This window comes from Malaclemys terrapin, chromosome 9 (assembly GCF_027887155.1).
Source record: "Malaclemys terrapin pileata isolate rMalTer1 chromosome 9, rMalTer1.hap1, whole genome shotgun sequence".
Classification (NCBI taxonomy): Eukaryota; Metazoa; Chordata; order Testudines; family Emydidae; genus Malaclemys; species Malaclemys terrapin.
Window position 1 is genome coordinate 48494789 of NC_071513.1, and position 18776 is coordinate 48513564.

At 46.1% G+C, this 18776-nt stretch overlaps 2 protein-coding genes across 15 annotated transcripts in view; one reads left to right on the plus strand and one right to left on the minus strand.

The window, feature by feature from the left end:
• The window catches only part of LOC128842858 (uncharacterized), a 25558-nt gene extending 13237 nt beyond the window's left edge, over nucleotides 1-12321 (minus strand). Inside the window, exons 1-2 of one of the 6 annotated variants that reach the window (XM_054039105.1) lie at nucleotides 12019-12094; nucleotides 6645-7324 (exon numbers count right to left, since the gene is read on the minus strand). In XM_054039105.1, the coding sequence (XP_053895080.1) occupies nucleotides 6645-7290 (646 nt within the window). In that variant the 5' untranslated portion in view covers nucleotides 7291-7324; nucleotides 12019-12094. The other 5 variants (XM_054039101.1, XM_054039099.1, XM_054039102.1 and 2 more) reach the window with 5 other exon arrangements.
• The window catches only part of SCLY (selenocysteine lyase), a 25367-nt gene continuing 18641 nt past the window's right edge, over nucleotides 12051-18776 (plus strand). For 5 of the 9 annotated variants that reach the window (XM_054039090.1, XM_054039091.1, XM_054039095.1 and 2 more), the window contains exons 1-4: nucleotides 12051-12305; nucleotides 15381-15492; nucleotides 16003-16115; nucleotides 18607-18707. In XM_054039090.1, the coding sequence (XP_053895065.1) occupies nucleotides 12164-12305; nucleotides 15381-15492; nucleotides 16003-16115; nucleotides 18607-18707 (468 nt within the window). In that variant the 5' untranslated portion in view covers nucleotides 12051-12163. Of the gene's footprint in view, nucleotides 12306-13328; nucleotides 14443-14824; nucleotides 14946-15380; nucleotides 15493-16002; nucleotides 16116-18606; nucleotides 18708-18776 lie in introns of all 9 variants that reach the window. The other 4 variants (XM_054039093.1, XM_054039092.1, XM_054039094.1 and 1 more) reach the window with 4 other exon arrangements.

The window sequence follows — 18776 nt, forward strand, 5'->3', positions numbered from 1 at the left end:
CAAGCTAATCAGGGCACCTGGGCTTTAAAAAGGAGCTGACTTCAGTTTGTGGGGCGAGTGTGAGGAGCTGGGAGCAAGAGGTGCAAGGAGCTGAGAGTGAGAGGGTGTGCTGCTGGAGGACTGAGGAGCACAAGCATTATCAGACACCAGGAGGAAGGTCCTGTGGTGAGAATAAGGAAGGTGTTTGGAGGAGGCCATGGCGAAGTAGCCCAGGGAGTTGTAGCTGTCATGCAGCAGTTACAGGAGGCACTATAAACAGCTGCAGTCCACAGGGCCCTGGGCTGGAACCCCGAGTAGAGCGCGGGCCCGGGTTCCCCCCAAACCTCCCAATTAACCTGGACTGTGGGTTCTTCCAGAGGGGAAGGTCTCTGGGCTGTTCCCCAACCCACATGGTGAATCTCTGAGGCAGGAAAATCCGCCAATAAGCGCAGGACCCACCAAGATAGAGGAGGCACTTTGTCACAGTATCATTAAGCAATTACAACCCATAATTTATGGGGACCACATCCTGAAATAAATCTTTCCCAACCCCCCCCCTTCTGGCCTTCAAGCAACACCCCATCCTCACCATGCTCATCATCAGAAGCAAGCTCCCCAGGATACACCAACTCAAAGCAGCATCACACCCTGCAACAACAGACGCAAAACCTGCAGATATATCTCCACTGCTGCAATGATCAATACCACCCACAACACACCTTTCAAGATCAAAGGGTCCTACACGTGTCTATCACATGTGTTGTACCTGATCCAGTGCACTAAATGCCCCAACAACTAGGTGGGTGAAGTGAGACAATCAGTAGGCTCTCAAATGAAGTCTCACAAAAAATGATTAAAGATAGGATGTTTTTGTCACTTGGGGGTGAACACTTTTTACAAAACAATTATTACCCGCACACTTTAGAGTACCCTATCTTTACACCTCCATGGGCTCAAGGCATAACCCAGTTAATTTAGGCTATGTCTACACTGTACTTTTGTTAACTTTTGTCATTTGGGATTTCCCCCCCCACACACACACACCCGAGTGACAAAAGTTTTTTAATGATGAAAAGCGCCCGGGTGGACAGTGCTTCATTGGTGGGAGTCACCAACGAAGCTACCACCCCTTGTTGCCATCAGGAGAGCTTTCTCCAGGCAATAAAGAGCGGCTATGCTGCGTACCTTACAACAATGCAGTTGTAGCGGCACAGCCGTGCCATTGTAAGGTTCATAGTGTAGACATAGCCTTAGGCACCCCTACTTTCCCAGTTCCCAGGGCTTGGGGCAAAAGATGCCCCCACCCTTACCCTGTTCCTAGGGCTCAGGGTGTAATCTTTTGTGGGTTTGCAGGGCCTTTTACCAGTGAAAGAGCCTTACACAGTAATATACTTAACCTCCATTTATTAACAGTTACCAAAACACAATACACTTGCTAAGCATACAATGCTCAACATTCCCAATAAGGCAGACAAACTTTTCTTGGTGGCCAGTTAAGATTAGATCGTCCTGGGCTCCAGCTTCTGCACAGTATGATTGGCAGGATATTGAGGTCTGGCGACTCTGATCTTGGGCTATGTCCTGGAGTTAGGTTCCAAAGAACTTCCTTTTGGACCCCAATTTATCTCGCTAAAACTTGGGGCCTACTTAGCTGTACCTTAACCAATCATTTTAAACTGAAGTACTACAAAACTATTTTTCACCAATCCTAGCCCATTATGAAACGATTCTTTAACCAATCAGATCCCACCACCTTAGCTGATTTAAATTTTGACAAAAACAAATTAAAGAACAGACAGTGATAACTATGGGTAAACAAATGGAAGTATTACAAATTAAAGAACATACAAAAGCAATCAATGATATCTTTTCAACCAAAACTTCTGATAAGTGGTTTTGCCAAACAGAGTGTTATCTTGCAAAGTTCTGTTTACACATTTTAAGATTTGTCTGTTTGGTTACTATTGGTGCTATTAGGGCAGAAATGCTTCTTAACAACCCAATATAATAATTTGGTGCAGTTTAGATGGGACATCATGTGACTCCCTGCTTCTTAGCTCATGGCTGCTGCTGCCCTACTATCTTACTGCAGAAAGCCCTTCTCTTGCAACAATCACTCTGTATCTGACCTCTCAGTTCTCATATCAAAGGAAACCTGCAAAACCCCTTGAATAGATGAGCCTGGGAGCTTAAATTCATAACTTAGCTAGACACTAAAAATCATGGACACAATAAAAACACTGGGTTTATGGCTCATTACAACAATTTGTAACCCACTAACCCTCCTCTGTCCTATGACTGCAGAGGTGTTAACTGCACACTTCACTTTGAATAGTCTCTTTGCAACATGTTAACTCCTGATCTGTTCCACCTTGTCTTTAGCTGTGACACTGAAGGCAAGTCTACACTTTAAAGGCTGCATTGGTGTAGCTGCACCACTGTAGCACTTTAGTGAAGACACTCTAAGCCAGTGGTTTTCAAACATTTTTTCTGGCAATCCAATTGAAGAAAATCGTTGATGCCCACAACCGAACAGAGCTGGGGGTAAGGGATTGGAGGGGCTCAGGGCAGGAGCAGAGGATTGGGGCGCAGGCTTACCTCAGGTGGCTCCTGGTCAGCGGCACAACAGGGGTGCTAAGGCAGGCTTCCTGCCTGTCCTGGCATTGCAGACCATGCTGCACCCTGGAAGTGGCCAACAGCAGGTCCGGCTGCTGGACAGAGGTGCTGCTCTTGCCCGCAGGCATTGCCCCCCCAGCTCTGGTGCTCGGGGCGGGGGCAATGCACGGAGCCCCATGGCCCCCGTCAAGGAGCTGGACCTGCTGCCGGTTGCTTCCAGGGTGCAGCATGGTGTCAGAGCAGGTAGGGACTAGCCTGCCTTACCCGGGCAGCACTGCTGACGTGACTTTTAACGGCCCGGTCAGCGGTGCTGACCAGAGCCACCGCGATCCAGTGCCTTACATTCCACAAATCGGTACTGGGTCGTTTCTCACAGTATGAAAACCACTGCTCTAAACTAACAGGAGAGAGCTCTGTCAGTTTAGTTAATCCACCTCCACACCAACATAGTGCTGTCTACATGCGGGGTTAAGTTGGTATAACTATGTTGCTCGGGGGTATGAAAATGTGGATTTTCACACCCCTGAGCAACATAGTTATACAGATATAGGTCTGTAATGTAGACCAGACCTGCGTACCTTAGCCTGACCTGAAGAAGAGCTCTGTATAAGAGAAAAAGCTTGTCTCTTTCACCAACAGAAGCTGGTCCAATAAACAATATTACCTCATCCATCTTGTCCCTCTAATATGCTGGGACCAACATGGCGACAGCAACACTGCAAATGGTAACTAATTGACATATATGGAAATTATTGTGATGTAAATGGGTATTAAATCAGCAGTGGGAACCCTCAAGAGAAGTGGGGTTAAAAATACAGATAAGGAAAAGACGTGAAAACCATTAGAAATACGTGCAAGCTAAAGTGGGTGTTAGCATAACACAATAGGCATGAGTGCTCAGAGATGCTATGATAACAAACACATACTGACTCTTGGGTATCCCCAAAAAGGATGCTGTGAGGCAGGGATCGGCAACCCTTGGCATGCGGCTCGCCAGGGTAAGCACCCTGGCGGGCCGGGTCGGTTTGTTTACCTGCCGCATCTGCAGGTTCGACTGATCGCGGCTCCCACTGGCCGCGGTTCACCATCCCAGGACAATGGGGGCTGCAGGAAGTGGCATGGGCTGAGGGATGTGCTGGCTGCCTCTTCCCACCAGTGGGAGCCATGATCAGCCGAACCTGCGGTCGCAGCAGATAAACAAACCAGCCCGCCCCGCCAGGGTGCTTACCCTGGTGAGCAGTGTGCCAAAGGTTGCCGATCCCTGGTGTAAGTAATGCAAGCGCTGGATATCTGACAGTATCTTTCTATTTTTTGGTCTATTGCAGAGAGTGTATTTTAGGGGGCTGGAGCACATGACTTATGAGGAGGCTGAGGGAACTGGGATTGTTTAGTCTGCAGAAGAGAAGAGTGAGGGGGGATTTGATAGATGCTTTCGACTACCTGAAAGGGAGTTCCAAAGAGGATGGATCTAGACTGTTCTCAGTGGTACCAGATAACAGAACAAGGAATAATGGTCTCAAGTTGCAATGGGGGAGGTTTAGGTTGGATATTAAGAAAAACTATTTCACTAGGAGGGTGGTGAAGCATTGGAATGGGTTACCTAACAAGGTGGTGGAATATCCTTCCTTAGAGGTTTTTAAGGTCAGGCTTGACAAAGCCCTGGCTGGGATGATTTAGTTGGGGATTGGTCCTGCTTTAAGCAGGGAGTTGGAGTAGATGACCTCCTGAGGTCCCTCCCAACCCTGATATTCTATGATTCTATGATTTTTGCCTGGCTAGGTAATACAATTATTATGTAATCAAAGAGTAGTGTGATGTCCCTGCTGTGTATTTTGGGATCCTCATTGTGATGACAAGTTCTTTACAGTAGCTGATCTTGGGGCTGACCCCTCCCAGACCACTACATTTTAAATCTGGGGAGATTAACAAATTAAGCTGCATACTACCAAAGAAACTGGAGGACTCTCTCTTGAGGTCTCCAAATTAAGACTGGATGCCTTTCTGGAAGATAAACTTTAGTCAAGTTATTGGGCTCTGTAACAGAGTGAAATTTAATGGCCTGTGATTTACAAGGGGTTAGACTAGATCAGGGATCGGCAACCTTTGGCACGCGGCTCGCCAGGCCAAGCACCCTAGCAGCCAGGCCGTTTGTTTACCTGCCGCTCCATCGGCCCGCGCCGCTTCCCACAGCCCCCATTTGCCTGGGATGGCGGACTGCGGCCAGTGGGAGCCTCAACTGGCCAAACCTGCAGACGCGGCAGGTAAACAAACCGGCCCAGCCCGCCAGGGTGCTTACCCTGGCGAGCCGCATGCCAAAGGTTGCCAATCCCTGGACTATATGATTCCCACTAGATGGTCCCTTCTAGCCTTAACCTCTACGAACTAGGAACATTATCAAAGCACTATACAACAGTGTTAAAAACCATATTCAAACCACGCTGGGTTTCTGTTTAATATGTCTCAGTTTACATCACTTGCTGTATTTGTAGTGTGAAGTGGGTTTTACAGCAGGGATTAAAAATCATACTGTTCCAAGATCTAAGACTGGCCACATTCGGCCCAAGACCAGTGCTCAAGCAGTGCTGCTGCTGTGAGTGCCCAGTGACATTAAATTAAATTTCCTTTTAAACTTTGTTAACGACAAAAAAAGTAAAAACTATGTTTACTGCACTGAGTTTGGTTAATATTTTGGAATAAATCCTCAAGGGACCTCATCAGTTATTTATGTGAAAGTTAACTGAGTAACAGATAAGAGACTGATAATAGTATATTATTCAGAGAGGCAGACAGTTACATCCTTTGAGGGAGAGAGATAATGTAGCTACATATACTTGAGCCTGAAAGGCAAGGCCATTGTCTCCTTCACAATACCAGCAGTTCTTTATTCCATATGAATTTGAAATGCAACATTAAAACTACTAATTTAAGTAGGTACTCACTGGGAGTGGGATTTCAAAGCAGTTGAAGGACAAAGGTAATTAGCCAGTTTTACTATTAGTTCCGATTCTAAAAGGTGCCAAACATCCTCAATTCCCACTGAAATTAATGGGAGTTGTGACTGCTCAGAATCTGCACTTTAAATTAGCTTTATCAACAATACTGTATTATTTCCCAGTAGTCAACTAGACTCCTGTTGACACTATTGGCCCACCATTGCTATCACCATGAATTTTCATATTTAAATAGCTGAAATCATGAAATGTACTATTTAAAAAATCCTATTACTGTGAAATTGACCATGAATTTGGTAGGGCCCTAGACATAGTTTATTGCACTGTTTTTTAAAAATGGCCATGCAAAAATCAAAGTTGGGAGGTTTTTCGTTTGTGAATCAGATCACTTCTGAGAATGGAAATGACTTCCATTCCTTGTTCCGTTTGCAACACGATTACATTATCTCTGTGGACAACAAAGAATCGTGCTAAAACTTTAGCCTTTCACTTCTGGAAATGAAGATTTTATATATTGTCTTAGATGTCAAGTATTTGGTACTCTTAACTGTATCCTTAGTGAACATTCATCCAAAAAAGTCTAGTACAGTCAGGGCCTTAGATGGAGACTTGTACTGCTACATACCCCCCAGATCATCTATCTCTAAGCCTTCATATCATTAGTTAATAACTGCTTTTTCCTTTGGAGTTCATAATCTTTTACAGTTTCTGCCAATCTCATTACTTCAATGCTCTTCACTCCCAGGTGGATGTTTCTGAATGTTGTTAGAGTATCTACATCAGGGACTTCCAAATGATCATGGTATTTCAAGATGTCCTAAATATTTTGTTGCTAACTTCTACTACAGTAGCCTCAGCTTGAGACTGACATGTACTAGCAGTTTTTAAACTTATCAACAGTCTCATAGAACCCAGGCCTAACTTTCCTGATGCTCATACGTATATGTTGACACTCAAGAGGCATACTATCACCAGCTGATGTTGGAGAGCTGGCAGTCCACGTAGAATATGGACGCTTTCTTTTCCCCTTAGATGAAAAATCTGGAACACCTTCATCCTCCTCCTCTTCTACAACATATGATTCATTTACACTCATACCTTCATCTGACTTCTCATCAGTTTTGTAAGTCTCTTCTTTGACTTCACTTGCTTCTTTTTTTTCTGCAATTTTTCTCAAGTGCTCCAGCTCCAGGCACTGTAGTTTTCTTCTTCCCATCATCTTAATTTCTTTCTTGTCCATGAAATCTTTATGGTACATTTTTCTTTCACTTCTTTGGTTTTCAAGAAATTTCCACTCAACATCTGTCATTTTTATACCACTGTATTGTTCCAGCTCATTTCTTATCACTGTGTCTGTACAAAATATGTCAAAGAGCTGTTCTGAACTCCTGTTGAATGTGTTGGCCTTCTCTGTAAATGACTGATTTTGTCTCTGCTTTCTGGTTTGATAGAGTTTTGTGAATTCCTCATACATTTTGAGAATATTCTTCTTTATATTTTTTGTTGCTATGGTGTGTAAGTTGCAAAACAACCAGTGTTCCTGCAGAAGTTCAGCAAGCAATTGGGCTGCATCTTCTTTTGATCGTTGTGCTTGCCCAGCTCTTTTGGGTTGCAACAGATACAACATGTTCTGAATGACATCCTTATTTGTAGGCAGAATTCCTTGGGAAAATTCTGATGACTCTACATAGTCAACGTTTCCTAGAGTTTTCTTTGCTTTAGACCCCGTATCCAACGATTCCATCACTACTTTCTTATTGTCTTAGAATTCTGACAACCTGAAAGTAAGATGAAACTCAAAATTACAATTTTTGCAGCAAGAACAAACATCAGAACAGTCTGAGAAAAGGACAAAGTTTACATGAAAAAAGACATTCTAAGATATTCTAGTATACACAGATACTGTTGGATATCTACCTTCGTAGATCAGTCCATCTAGATGTCCGCATAATGAAACTGTCCTGCTAGTCTGTATAACTTCTTTATAGAACGTTAATATTTATTATTTGGTTAGTTTTGTCATTTTTTTGACTGAATTTCTTAAATATTAGCTTTTCAATATTACAAATGCTCAATCCATTGTGCTTCAACTTCTGAAACACAAAGAAAGAGTGTGTCCACACTAGCCACTCTGAAACAGTCTAAGCTTTACCCTGCATCCGCACTAGGGCTGCCTTAAACTGATGCAGGTGTAGTGAATGGGCTATCATCTCAAAGAAGATCCAACCTCCTCACCCCACCCTTTAAAATGCATCCTGGCCACATCATCCAACAACTGCCCCTAAAGTATCCAATCCCCCTATACAGCTCAAAATACCCACAGGATCTGGTGCTGAACACTCTCAAGTGACACTGTTGAATCCTTTGCAAAAAATTATTCATCATCATCAAAAGATAATGTTGCTCTGTTGGATCTGAACAGCTCTGACAAAGCAGAGCCCTAATGAGGGATGGTTGGCACTTTCTTTTGGCCCTGGGGGGGGGGGGGGGGCAATGGAGGGGGGTGAGGCTGCTGTCAATGGAATCCAAGCATCCGCATTATTTGGTTCATCAGCTATAAGTCATGATTTGGCACCTGTACTAGCAGCTGGTGAGCCACAGTTGGCTCAGTTTGGGACATCTGGTAGCCAGGACAAGTGGTATGACAGAAGTGGGGGCAGGGCATTTCAGGGATGAGGATTAATGGGTGATTCATGGGCAGAGGAGAACATTTGACAGGAGGCCATTGCTAGGAGGGGGACCCCAGAGGGAAATGTGTCAGAAGTTCACAGTTAGCTTAGAATCTGTCTATGCAGGAACCATTAGTTGAGCATTTGGAGAGAGTAATCATGAGTGCGGCACCGTTTCTGAGGAGGGGACTCTGAGGAAGTAGCGGTTTGAAAGGGGACTCTTAGCTGTCAAACTAAGGAGGTTCACTGGCTGAAGGGCCTGTCAGCTCTAAGCTGTCAGTCAGTAATGCACAATTGTGCCAATGTACATGCTGGATTGATCTCCAATTGACTGAAGTATTATCCCTAAAATTCCAGGCAGAGTGAGCACCAATTGTTACATAACACTGGTTGAAGCACTTTTGTACATGGACACAAGGTGCTTTTCATTTGATTAAGGGGGAACAATCTACACTAACCCTGGTACATTTTTCTAAAGATGACAAAACCCGTTTGCGGGTTCGGATTGCCAGTTTTCTACTCACACAAAACCAAATAGCCTTGCCCTCCCCCACCCCTCCTCCAAGGCTTTGCTCCCACTCACTCCATCCCCCATCCCTTGGTCGCTCACTCTCCCTACCCTCACTCACTCGCCCATTTTCACTGGGCTGGGTCAGGGGGTTGGGGTGTGGGAGGGGGTGAGGGCTCCGTCTGGGGATGCAAGCTCCGGGGTGGGGCTGGAGATGAGGGGTTTGGAGTGCAGGAGGGGGATCCAGGCTTGTGAGGGAGGGAGCCAAGGGGTTTGGAATATGGGAGGGGGCTCTGGGATGAGGCAGGGGGTTGGGGTGTGGAAGGAGGTATGGGCTCTGGGCTGAGGGTGCAGGTTCCGGGGTGGGGCCAGAAATGAGGGGTTCAGGGTGTGGGAGGGGACTCCGGGGTGGGGTGCAGTGGGGGTGAGGGCTCTGGTTTGGGGATGGGGATTTAAGGTGCAGGTCATAGACTTTAGGGTCAGAAGGGACCATTATGATCGTCTAGTCCAGGGGAGGGCAACCAACAGCACGTGTGCCAAACACGGCACACGAGCCGATTTTGAGTGGCACACTGCCTGCCTGGTGAGAGGAGGAGGAGGAGGGGCGGAAGAGCCCAGAAAGCGCCACGCTGGGGGAAGAAGCGGGGGAGGGGGGAAGCTTGGCTGCCGCAGGACCAAGCTTTTGCCTCCTGCCCCCGCAGGGGAGAGTGGTGGGGGGTCCCAGCGACCCACCCCACTCAGCCCCACTGCTCTCCCTTGCAGCAGCAAAGCTTCCCCCTCCCCCGCTTCTTCCCACAGCTTGGTGCATTCCGGCCCCTCCCCCCCCCACCGGCGATGGCCCTTGCGAGGGGGAGGGGGAGCGGAGCAGAGCTGAGCGCAGTGTGCTCCCTGCTCCATAGAGCAGGCAGAGAGAGGTAGGGACGGGCCTTAAGGAATGGGGTGGAACAGGGCATATTCCTCCCAGCCCCCTGCCTTGAGCCACTCAGGGCAGGGGGCTGGGAGAACCCGCAAGAGCCAAGCACCCCAGCCTTCTGCCCTGCATCCCCACACCTCCCCCAGCCCTCTGCCCTGAACCCCCCCACACGCAGCCTTGTGCCCTGCACCTCCACACACCCCCAGCCCTCTGCCCTGACCTCGAGTTGCCCCCCACACGCAGCCTTCTGCCCTGCACCTGCACACCACCACCCCCAGACTTATAGAGAGAGACCTTCTAAAAAACTTTAACATGTATTACCGGCATGCAAAACCTTAAATTAAAGTGAATAAATGAAGACTCGGCACACCACTTCTGAAAGGTTGCTGACCCCTGGTCTAGTCTGATCTCCTGCACAACAGAGGCCACAGAATCTAACCCACCTACTCCTGCAGCAAACCCCTAACCTATGTCTGAGCCATTAAAGTCCTCAAATTATGGTTTAAAAACTTCAAGGTGCAGAGAATCCTCCAGTAAGTGACCCGTTGCCCACGCTGCAAAGGAAGGCGAAAACCCCTCAGGGCCTCAGCCAATCTCCCATGGAGGAAAATTCCTTCCCGACCCCAAATATGGCGATCAGCTAAACCCTGGGCATGCGGGCAAGATTCACCAGCCAGACACCCAGGAAAGAATTCTCTGTAGTAACTCAGATCCTACCCCATCTAACATCCTATCACAGGCCATTGGGCATATTTACCATTAATAGTCAAAGATCAATTAATTGCCAAAATTAGGTTCTTTCTCATACCATCCCCTCCATAAACTTATCAAGCGTAGTCTTGAAGCCAGATATGTCTTTTGCTCCCACTACTCCCCTTGGAAGGCTGTTCCAGAACTTCACTCCTCTGATGGTTAGAAACCTTCGTCTAATTTCAAGTCTAAACTTCCTGATGGCCAGTTTATATCCATTTGTTCTTGTGTCCACATTGGTATTGAGCTTAAATAATTCCTCTCCCTCCCTGGTATTTATCCCAATGACATATTTATAAAGAGCAAACATATCTCCCCTCAGCCTTCTTTTGGTGAGGCTAAACAAGCAAAGCTCTTTGAGTCTCCTTTCATAAGACAGGTTTTCCATTCCTCAGATCATCCTAGTAGCCCTTCTCTGTACCTGCTCCAGTTTGAATTCATCCTTCTTAAAAACGGGAGACCAGAACTGCACACAGTATTCCAGATGAGGTCTCACCAGTGCCAGGTGGGAGCTCCAGGCTGGGATCGAGGGCAGGAAGGGGATCAGGGTTGGGGCAGGGGGGTTCAGGAGTACTGGGTCTGGGCGGCGCTTACCTCAGGCAGCTCCCAGAAGCAACGGCATGTCCCCCCTCTGGCTCCTATGCGGAGGCATGGATAGGCAGTTCTGCGCATTGCCCCATCCGCAGGCACCGCCCCCGCAGTTCCCATTGGCCACAGTTCCCAGCCAATGGGAGCTGAGGAGCTGGCGCTTGGGGCGGGGGCAGCGCATGGAGCCGCTTTGTTGCCACTATGCCTAGGAGCCAGAGGGGGAACATGCCACTGCTTCTGGGAGCTGCATGGAGCCGTGGAGGCAGGGATCCTGCCTTAGCTCTGCTGCGCTGCTGACTGGACTTTTAACAGCCCGGTCAGCAGGGTCCCTTTTCAACCAGGCATTCCAGTTGAAAACCAGACACCTAGCAACCCTAGTGTGGGGGCTGGGAGGGAAGATTGAAAGGGTCAGCTGCCCTGGCTTTGGTGGAGCCAGGAGTGTAAGTAGGACCCCCCTTGCTACACAAACATTGTTAGCAACTACTGCAATTTTAGTTCAAGTTTTGTGCCTTTTGATGTCCATAAAGTCCCAGCTCCCAGACTCTGGTGATTCCATGAGAACCTGCATTCATTACACACCAAGAACTGTTCTAGAGTGCAACATGCAGAGAAAATCTGCCAGTGTAACAGGAACGCACAAAACCCCAACATCCAGGGGGAAAACAAACTTATTTGTTACTAACATCCAGCTCCTGACTCCTGAGCTCAGAAACCTGGGAACTGGCCTTAGGAGAGATGAGGGGGGGGAGGGAAGAGTATGGCCCAGGGCCTCTGGAGGCGGGACTCAGGACAGCCCCATGTTCCTGCCACCCAAAACCTGCCCAGCGCGGCCCTGACACGTCTCCCCCGCCCCCGCGGCTGCTCAGCCCGAACCCCGGAGGACGCTGCGGGCTCGAAGTGTTACAGCCCCCGAGGTTCCTAGGCCCGAGCCGTGTGTCCCTGACCCACCCCGGGCCAGCCCTTCAGCGGATCTCACCGCCATCTTGAAGGGGGCTCTGTGGAGTTTGCGCAGCTCTGGGGAGAGAGGGCCGAGAGCAGGGTTACCTGCGCCATCTTGGAGAGGGGCAGCGCGGGAGCAGCAACACTCCCTTTCTGGAGTTCCGTCCTAGCCTGGCCTCTCTATGGCCTAAACCGGAACTGCTACTCTTGCTGCGTCTGCCCGTCTTGTCTTTCCGCCCGGCCCGACTCTATGACCGGGGTGGCTAGCGCCTCTAGTCCAACGTGCGCGAGCTCGGGGTGGGGAAGGGAACGAGTAATAACGGCCTCCTGCGGCAGCTTCTACCCACCCCTGCGATCAGCTCGGCCCAGGCCGCCTTCGGCGGGGGGCGCAGGTAAGGGGGAGAGCAGCCCCTGTCCCAGACAAGGCGATGATTGGTCGGTGCCTGGGTATTAACTGTTGGTAACCAATAGCCACGCCCCAGGGACTGACCAATCAACTCACTGTTGATTGGTCAGTGCCTGGGTATTAGTACTGGTAACCAATGGCTGAAGGACAAAGAGCTGATTGGTTGGTGCTTGGGTATTAATAGTTGGTAACCAATTGCTGCTGCCTAAGGGCCAGTGTGCTGATTGGCCTGTGCCTGAGTATTAGTGCTGGTAACCAATGGCTGTCCTCTGAAGCATTGGGTGGGAGGGTTCCAGTAGTACCGCCTGATGAGCCAGTGTTGAGCTGGTGTCTGAAGGAGCAGGTGGATGGGAGGAGTTGAACTGAATGAACTGCCCCTGAGATAGGAGCAAGGACTTGCTGCTTCAGGTCTTAACAGTGGGCTCAGCTGGGCACATGCAGCTCTCCTCTCCCTCACTACACTGTGCTCAGACCCGGTCTGAGGGCAGGATTTAACCACTAGTAGCCATATGGCTCATTGCAGCAGCACTAGCGGTGGTTGGTATCAGTATAGGTGCCGACTCCATGGGTGCTACAGGGTTGACTCTGGCGCCAACTCTGTGGGTGCACTGTTCCTATTTAACATGTGAGCAATCAGAGAGTTCTCTTCTGATCAGGGCTGTCAAACGACTAAAAAAAATGATCACAATCGCAAGATTAAAAAAATAGTTACAATTAATCGCAGCCTTAATTGCACTGTTAAACAGTAATAGAATACCAATGTAAATTTATTATAAATATTTTGGATGTTTTACTACATTTTAAAATATATTGATTTAAATTACAACATGGGATACAAAGGTACAGTGCTCTCTTTATTCTATTATTTTTTATTACAAATATTTGCACTGTAAAAAAATAAAAGAAATAGTATTAAGGTTTAAGAATTTGAAGTGCCTTCCAAAATTTGAGAGAGCCGAAGTGTGGAATATATTGTCAGAAGTCTTAAAAGAGCAACACTCCAATACAGAAACTAAAGAACCCAAATCATCAACAAAGAAAATCAACCTTCGGTTGGTGGCATCTGACTCAGATGGTGAAAATGAAGGTGCATAAGTCCACGCTGCTTTGGATTGTTATCGAACAGATCCTGTCATCAGCATGGAATCATGTCCTCTGAAATGGTGGTCGAAGCATGAAGGGGCATGGGCCGCGGGTATAATAATGTAGATTATTAAAATCATGGTGGAATTCCTCAAGGGCTTCTTTTCCATGGGTCCAGATGATGAAGATGTCATCAATGTAGCGCAAGTAGAGAAGGGGCGTTAGGGGACGAGAGCTAAGGAAGCGTTGTTCTAAGTCAGACTTAGATCTCTATCAAGCATTCTTAAAACTACAATACCCACCTGCTGAAGTGAAAAAACAGATTGACAGAGCCAGACGAGTACCTAGAAGTCACCTCCTACAAGACTGGCCCAACAAAGAAAATAACAGAACACCACTAGCTGTCACCTTCAGCCCCCAACTAAAACCTCTCCAGCGCATCATCAGAGATCTACAACCTATGCTCAAAGATGATCCTTTATTCTCACAGATCTTGGGAGACAGACGTGTCCTCGCTTACAGACAACCCCCCAACCTAAAGCAAATACTCACCAGCACCACACATCACTGAACAAAAACACTGACCCAGGAACCTATCCTTATAACAAAGCCCGATGCCAACTCTGTCCACATATCTATTCAAGTGACATCATCATAGGACCTAATCACATCAGCCATACCATCAGGGGCTCGTTCACCTGCACATCTACCAATGTGATATATGCCATCATGTGCCAGCAATGCCCCTCTGCCATGTACATTGGCCAAACCGGACAGTCTCTCCGCAAAAGAATTAATGGACACAAATCTGACATCAGGAATCATAATACTCAAAAATCAGTGGGAGAACACTTTAACCTGTCTGGTCATTCTATGATAGACCTGCGGGTGGCTATTTTACAACAGAAAAACTTCAAAAACAGACTCCAACGAGAGACTGCTGAGCTGGAATTGATATGCAAACTAGATACAATCAACTCAGGATTGAATAAGGACTGGGAATGGCTGAACCATTACAAACATTGAATCTATCTCCCCTTGTAAGTATTCTCACACTTCTTATCAAACTGTCTGTACTGGGCTAGCTTGATTATCACTTCAAAAAAAATTTTTTTTTTCTCTTACTTAATTGGCCTCTCAGAGTTGGTAAGACAACTCCCACCTGTTCATGCTCTCTGTATGTGTGTATATATATATATCCTCAATATATGTTTCACTCTATATGCATCCAAAGAAGTGGGCTGTAGTCCACGAAAGCTTATGCTCTAATAAATTTGTTAGTCTCTAAGGTGCCACAAGTACTCCTGTTCTTTTTGCGGATACAGACTAACACGGCTGCTACTCTGAAACCTTAAAAATATAGTTTAGCCTTCTGTATAGAATGAGAAGACATCCTTATTTTGTTTGAACTCTGGTGCTTAGGTAGGTATTGCGCTGCCCCACACCACAGACAAGGCTGCTACAGAGTGAAGGATCAGTGGATCGCAGAGTTTCGTAGAAGGTCTCAAAGAATTGTGGGAAAGAATCACAACCACTTTAGAAGGTGAGGATATTTTCACAGATGATATAGGAGAGATGTAGAATGAGAGGGAAGAGAAAGGGTTCCTGATAAAAACCTCCCCAGTCCTTTCTACTAGAGCATTCCTGAATATACACATCATGTGCAAAGTATAAACAAACCTCTGAACCCTGTTATTAAAACTTCACTGGAACGGAGAGGCATAAATAGTAGGCAGAAATGTTACTGTAGAAATACGTTTACTAGGTTACTAGAGAGAATCACCATTCAGCATTTCACCATCTCATCAAGAATTCAGTGATTACTATAAGTTCACATAGAAACTAAAAAATGTTTAGGGAAGAATGAGACAAACTATAGACACTTGTGTTTTATGTAGAAATCATAATATGATCAGGAAACTCGTGTGTGTGTTTGTCAAGCTTAAACTTTCACTGTTCATACTGATCTTGTATATAGATTTCTGCAGAATGGACGGGGACCAAGTGGAAAAAATGGTGCTAACAAAAGATGGAAGAAAAACTGCTGTGGATAAGGAGTGTGATGGAGAAGAAAAAAAATCAGTGGAAAGGTGAGTGAGTGGCTTCTCTATTTTTCCTGGTTTGGAGGGGCGGGGGGGGGGGGGGGAGTGGGAAAGAGAGCATTTTTATAAAACTTAGAAGGTTGAAATTTTTCTGAGTTGCTGGGAAATCTATTCTTAAAATTCATAAGAACAGTAACAGGTCTTAGGCCTAGATATTCGTGTAGGTCATGATTAAGACTCAGCTCAAAATGTCTGACTTAAGATCCAGTTGTGATCTCTTCTGACATGGTGATGGTCAGGGCTGGGATCTCTCTGTTTTTGTTTTTTTTTTTTTGGAGGGGGGGGAGGTGATCATTCTGCTCTAGTGCTGTGATCTTATTTGAGAGGGGAGGAGGTTAATGCTTGCTCCACATGAAACCTGGTTAAAGCATTACTTTAGTGTAAAGAAGAGCTGTGCTCTCTGATGGAGCTGTAACATTCATTGTTTGATCCTGCTGACAGCTGACTCTCTTCCTCCTCTCCTATTCTAACTCTCTCTCTCTGCTTCCTTACCTACAGCAAGGTTTACATGGATTACAATGCAACCACCCCAATGGCACCAGAGGTGATCCAAACTGTAACAGAGGCCATGCATGAGGCTTGGGGTAACCCCAGCAGTTCTTACACAGCAGGTAAGAGCAGCTCTTGAAGGAAGGGAAAGAGGTAATCTCAGGAAGGAGAGGGGCAGTTGGGTTCACAGGCAGTCCTCCTGATCATTATGAATGAACATTCCACTAGCCGCATAGGCACTGACTCCGTGGGTGCTCCGGGGCTAGAGCACCCACGGGGAAAAATTGGTGGATGCTTAGCATCCACTGGCAGCTCCCTGCCCCACCCCCCCGGCCGAGCTCACCTCCGCTTCTGTTCCACCTCCTCCCCTGAGCACACCACCACATCCTGTTTCTCCCTCATCCCTCCCAGCCCTGTGCCACAAAACAGCTGTTTTGTGCGGCAAGCGTGGGAGGGAGAGAGGAGGAGGAGGAACGCGGCACGCTTGGGGAAGGAGGGGGCGGAGTTGGGGTGGGGCTGGGGGCAGGGGGGTTTGAGCACCCACGGGTGCCAACAAAAGTTGGCGCCTGTGACTAGCCGGAAACCTCTTTGAGATTACTCTTGTGCAAATGTTTGCAGGATTAAAGCCTATTATTGTAGCAAATTCATAGTTACAAATCTGAGCATATGCAGACACGAATTTGAATGCTTTATACATTCTAACATACGTAAGATTTATGTTCACAGTTGGCTAGTGGTACATGCTACATTGAAGCTTACAGTTAGGGATGTCTGGAAGACAAGAATTCCATTTAGTGAAAAATTTCAAAGTTTCAATATTTGCTTCCATTCCAGGGCAGAATAAAACCAAGACTGTTCTAAGTGTTTTGTGGGGAGAAAAAAACAGAGAAAGAGAGAATAGCCAGAATAGTGAAAAGCCTCCAAAGCAGGAATTTGACATTGGGTCTGCCACAACCCTGATAAGTGCCCTAAACACCAGGGTATTGGCTGTCTGGCGTGGGTTGGTTCTCTCTCTCTCTGGCTTTCATCAGAAATTCCATCTTGGACCTGAGAAACCTTCCTGTCACAATTTATATGCTTCCATGACAGGTTTCAGTTTTGATAAATCAGCATTTTCTGACAAAAGAATCTTTTATTGAAAAGTTTCTGACCAACTCTAATTGGAGCCATGCCAAATGTAAATGTTCTGCCATTTTTTAGTTATTTGCCAACAAAAACTTAGAATGTAAGCTTTTCAGGGTGGGAACTGCCTAGCACAATGGAGACCCTAGATGCTAATGCAATGCAAATAAATAATCATACTAATAATTAGTAATAAAGGCTGGACACTTTTTAAAAAGCTGGTGCAGTGTAATTTAACCCACTCCTAAATCAAAAATAGCAGAGCTGATTGAATTCAATCACCCTAAAGAGAATTTCACAGTGGACTGAGGCCAAGAGTGATGAGTTTCATATAAAAATTAAAGTTTTTGACAGTCTTCATGAACAGTAGAAAAAAGGGTCATAAAAAAAAAACCTCACCTCAAAAGTCCAGGATTTTCAAAAATGGGTGCCTAAAGATAACCAAATATAGATTTACGAGCCTATCTAAATAAACGTCCTGACTCTCAAAAAACAAACAAAGAACAGTGCTTTCAGCAAGTCTCATTGGTGCTCAACACTATTAAAAGTCGGGCCACTTATTTAGGTGCCTTAATATGGACTTCAGAGTCTAAACTTTAGGCATCCACTATTGAAAATCTTGGCCCCTAGCTACAGAGTTCATGACCCAGTGAAATTAATAAAAATAAACTTCTGAATAAAAGGAAACTTTCTTACTTTTTCAAATTGGAAAATCAGAGAGTTACAGCCTCTGTTTGGGTGTTCAGTGGAGGTGCTGTTAGGATACCCCTTAGTGAGAAATATAAAGTTCAGGAGGACATTTAAACTTCAGCTGAAAAAAACCAAACCAACTTTCAAGAAGAGTTCCAGGGAAACTCTGCTAGTGTGCTAGCTGGCTCTGACTCTGATACAGTCTAGATACCTCCTTTGTCTTTTCTCTCCTTGCTCCTGTCTGCTAACTGATTCTGTTTGAACTGTGATTTATTTTTAGTTCGTTTATATTTTCAGCTATTGAACAACTGCACTGAACTTGCATGAGGTGGGAGGAAGAGCTTCCTCATAAGTCCCATGATGGATACATGGGCAAGTGCACATATGAAAGGAATATATCGGTAGAAAGAAGTACATGCAATTTCAGGAGACAATCCTTTCTTGCTGAGTTCAGGTTCTAACTGTAAATGATGGGGATTTCCAGTGTTTGTAATTGGGAATAGCTTATGTCATCTGTAGGAAAGTGATTTTTGTTTGCTATCACTGTCACCCAAGGACACTCTCTTCTAAACACTTTATTACTTCTCCTTGACCTTTTAATCTTGTAGAGAGAAAATCAAATAAATATGGACAAGAATCCACCTCATACATTAAATCGAACATCTGTGGAAATACATTAAATCCCTTTTAAATGAACCTCTGGTACAGAAATAAACATTCAGTGTTGCATCCTTTCTACAATTTTCTACTGTAAATATGTAATAAAAACAACTTGATCAACTGTGTACATTGATCCTGCAGGTAGAAAGGCCAAGGAGATCATAAATAAAGCTCGGGAGAGCCTGGCCCGGATGGTGGGAGGAAGGCCCCAGGATATCATTTTCACCTCAGGGGGCACAGAGGTGAGCACATGAATCCTAGCCTCATCCTCCCTGAACAGGACAAGTGCTTATATTGTGGTGTTTGAGAGA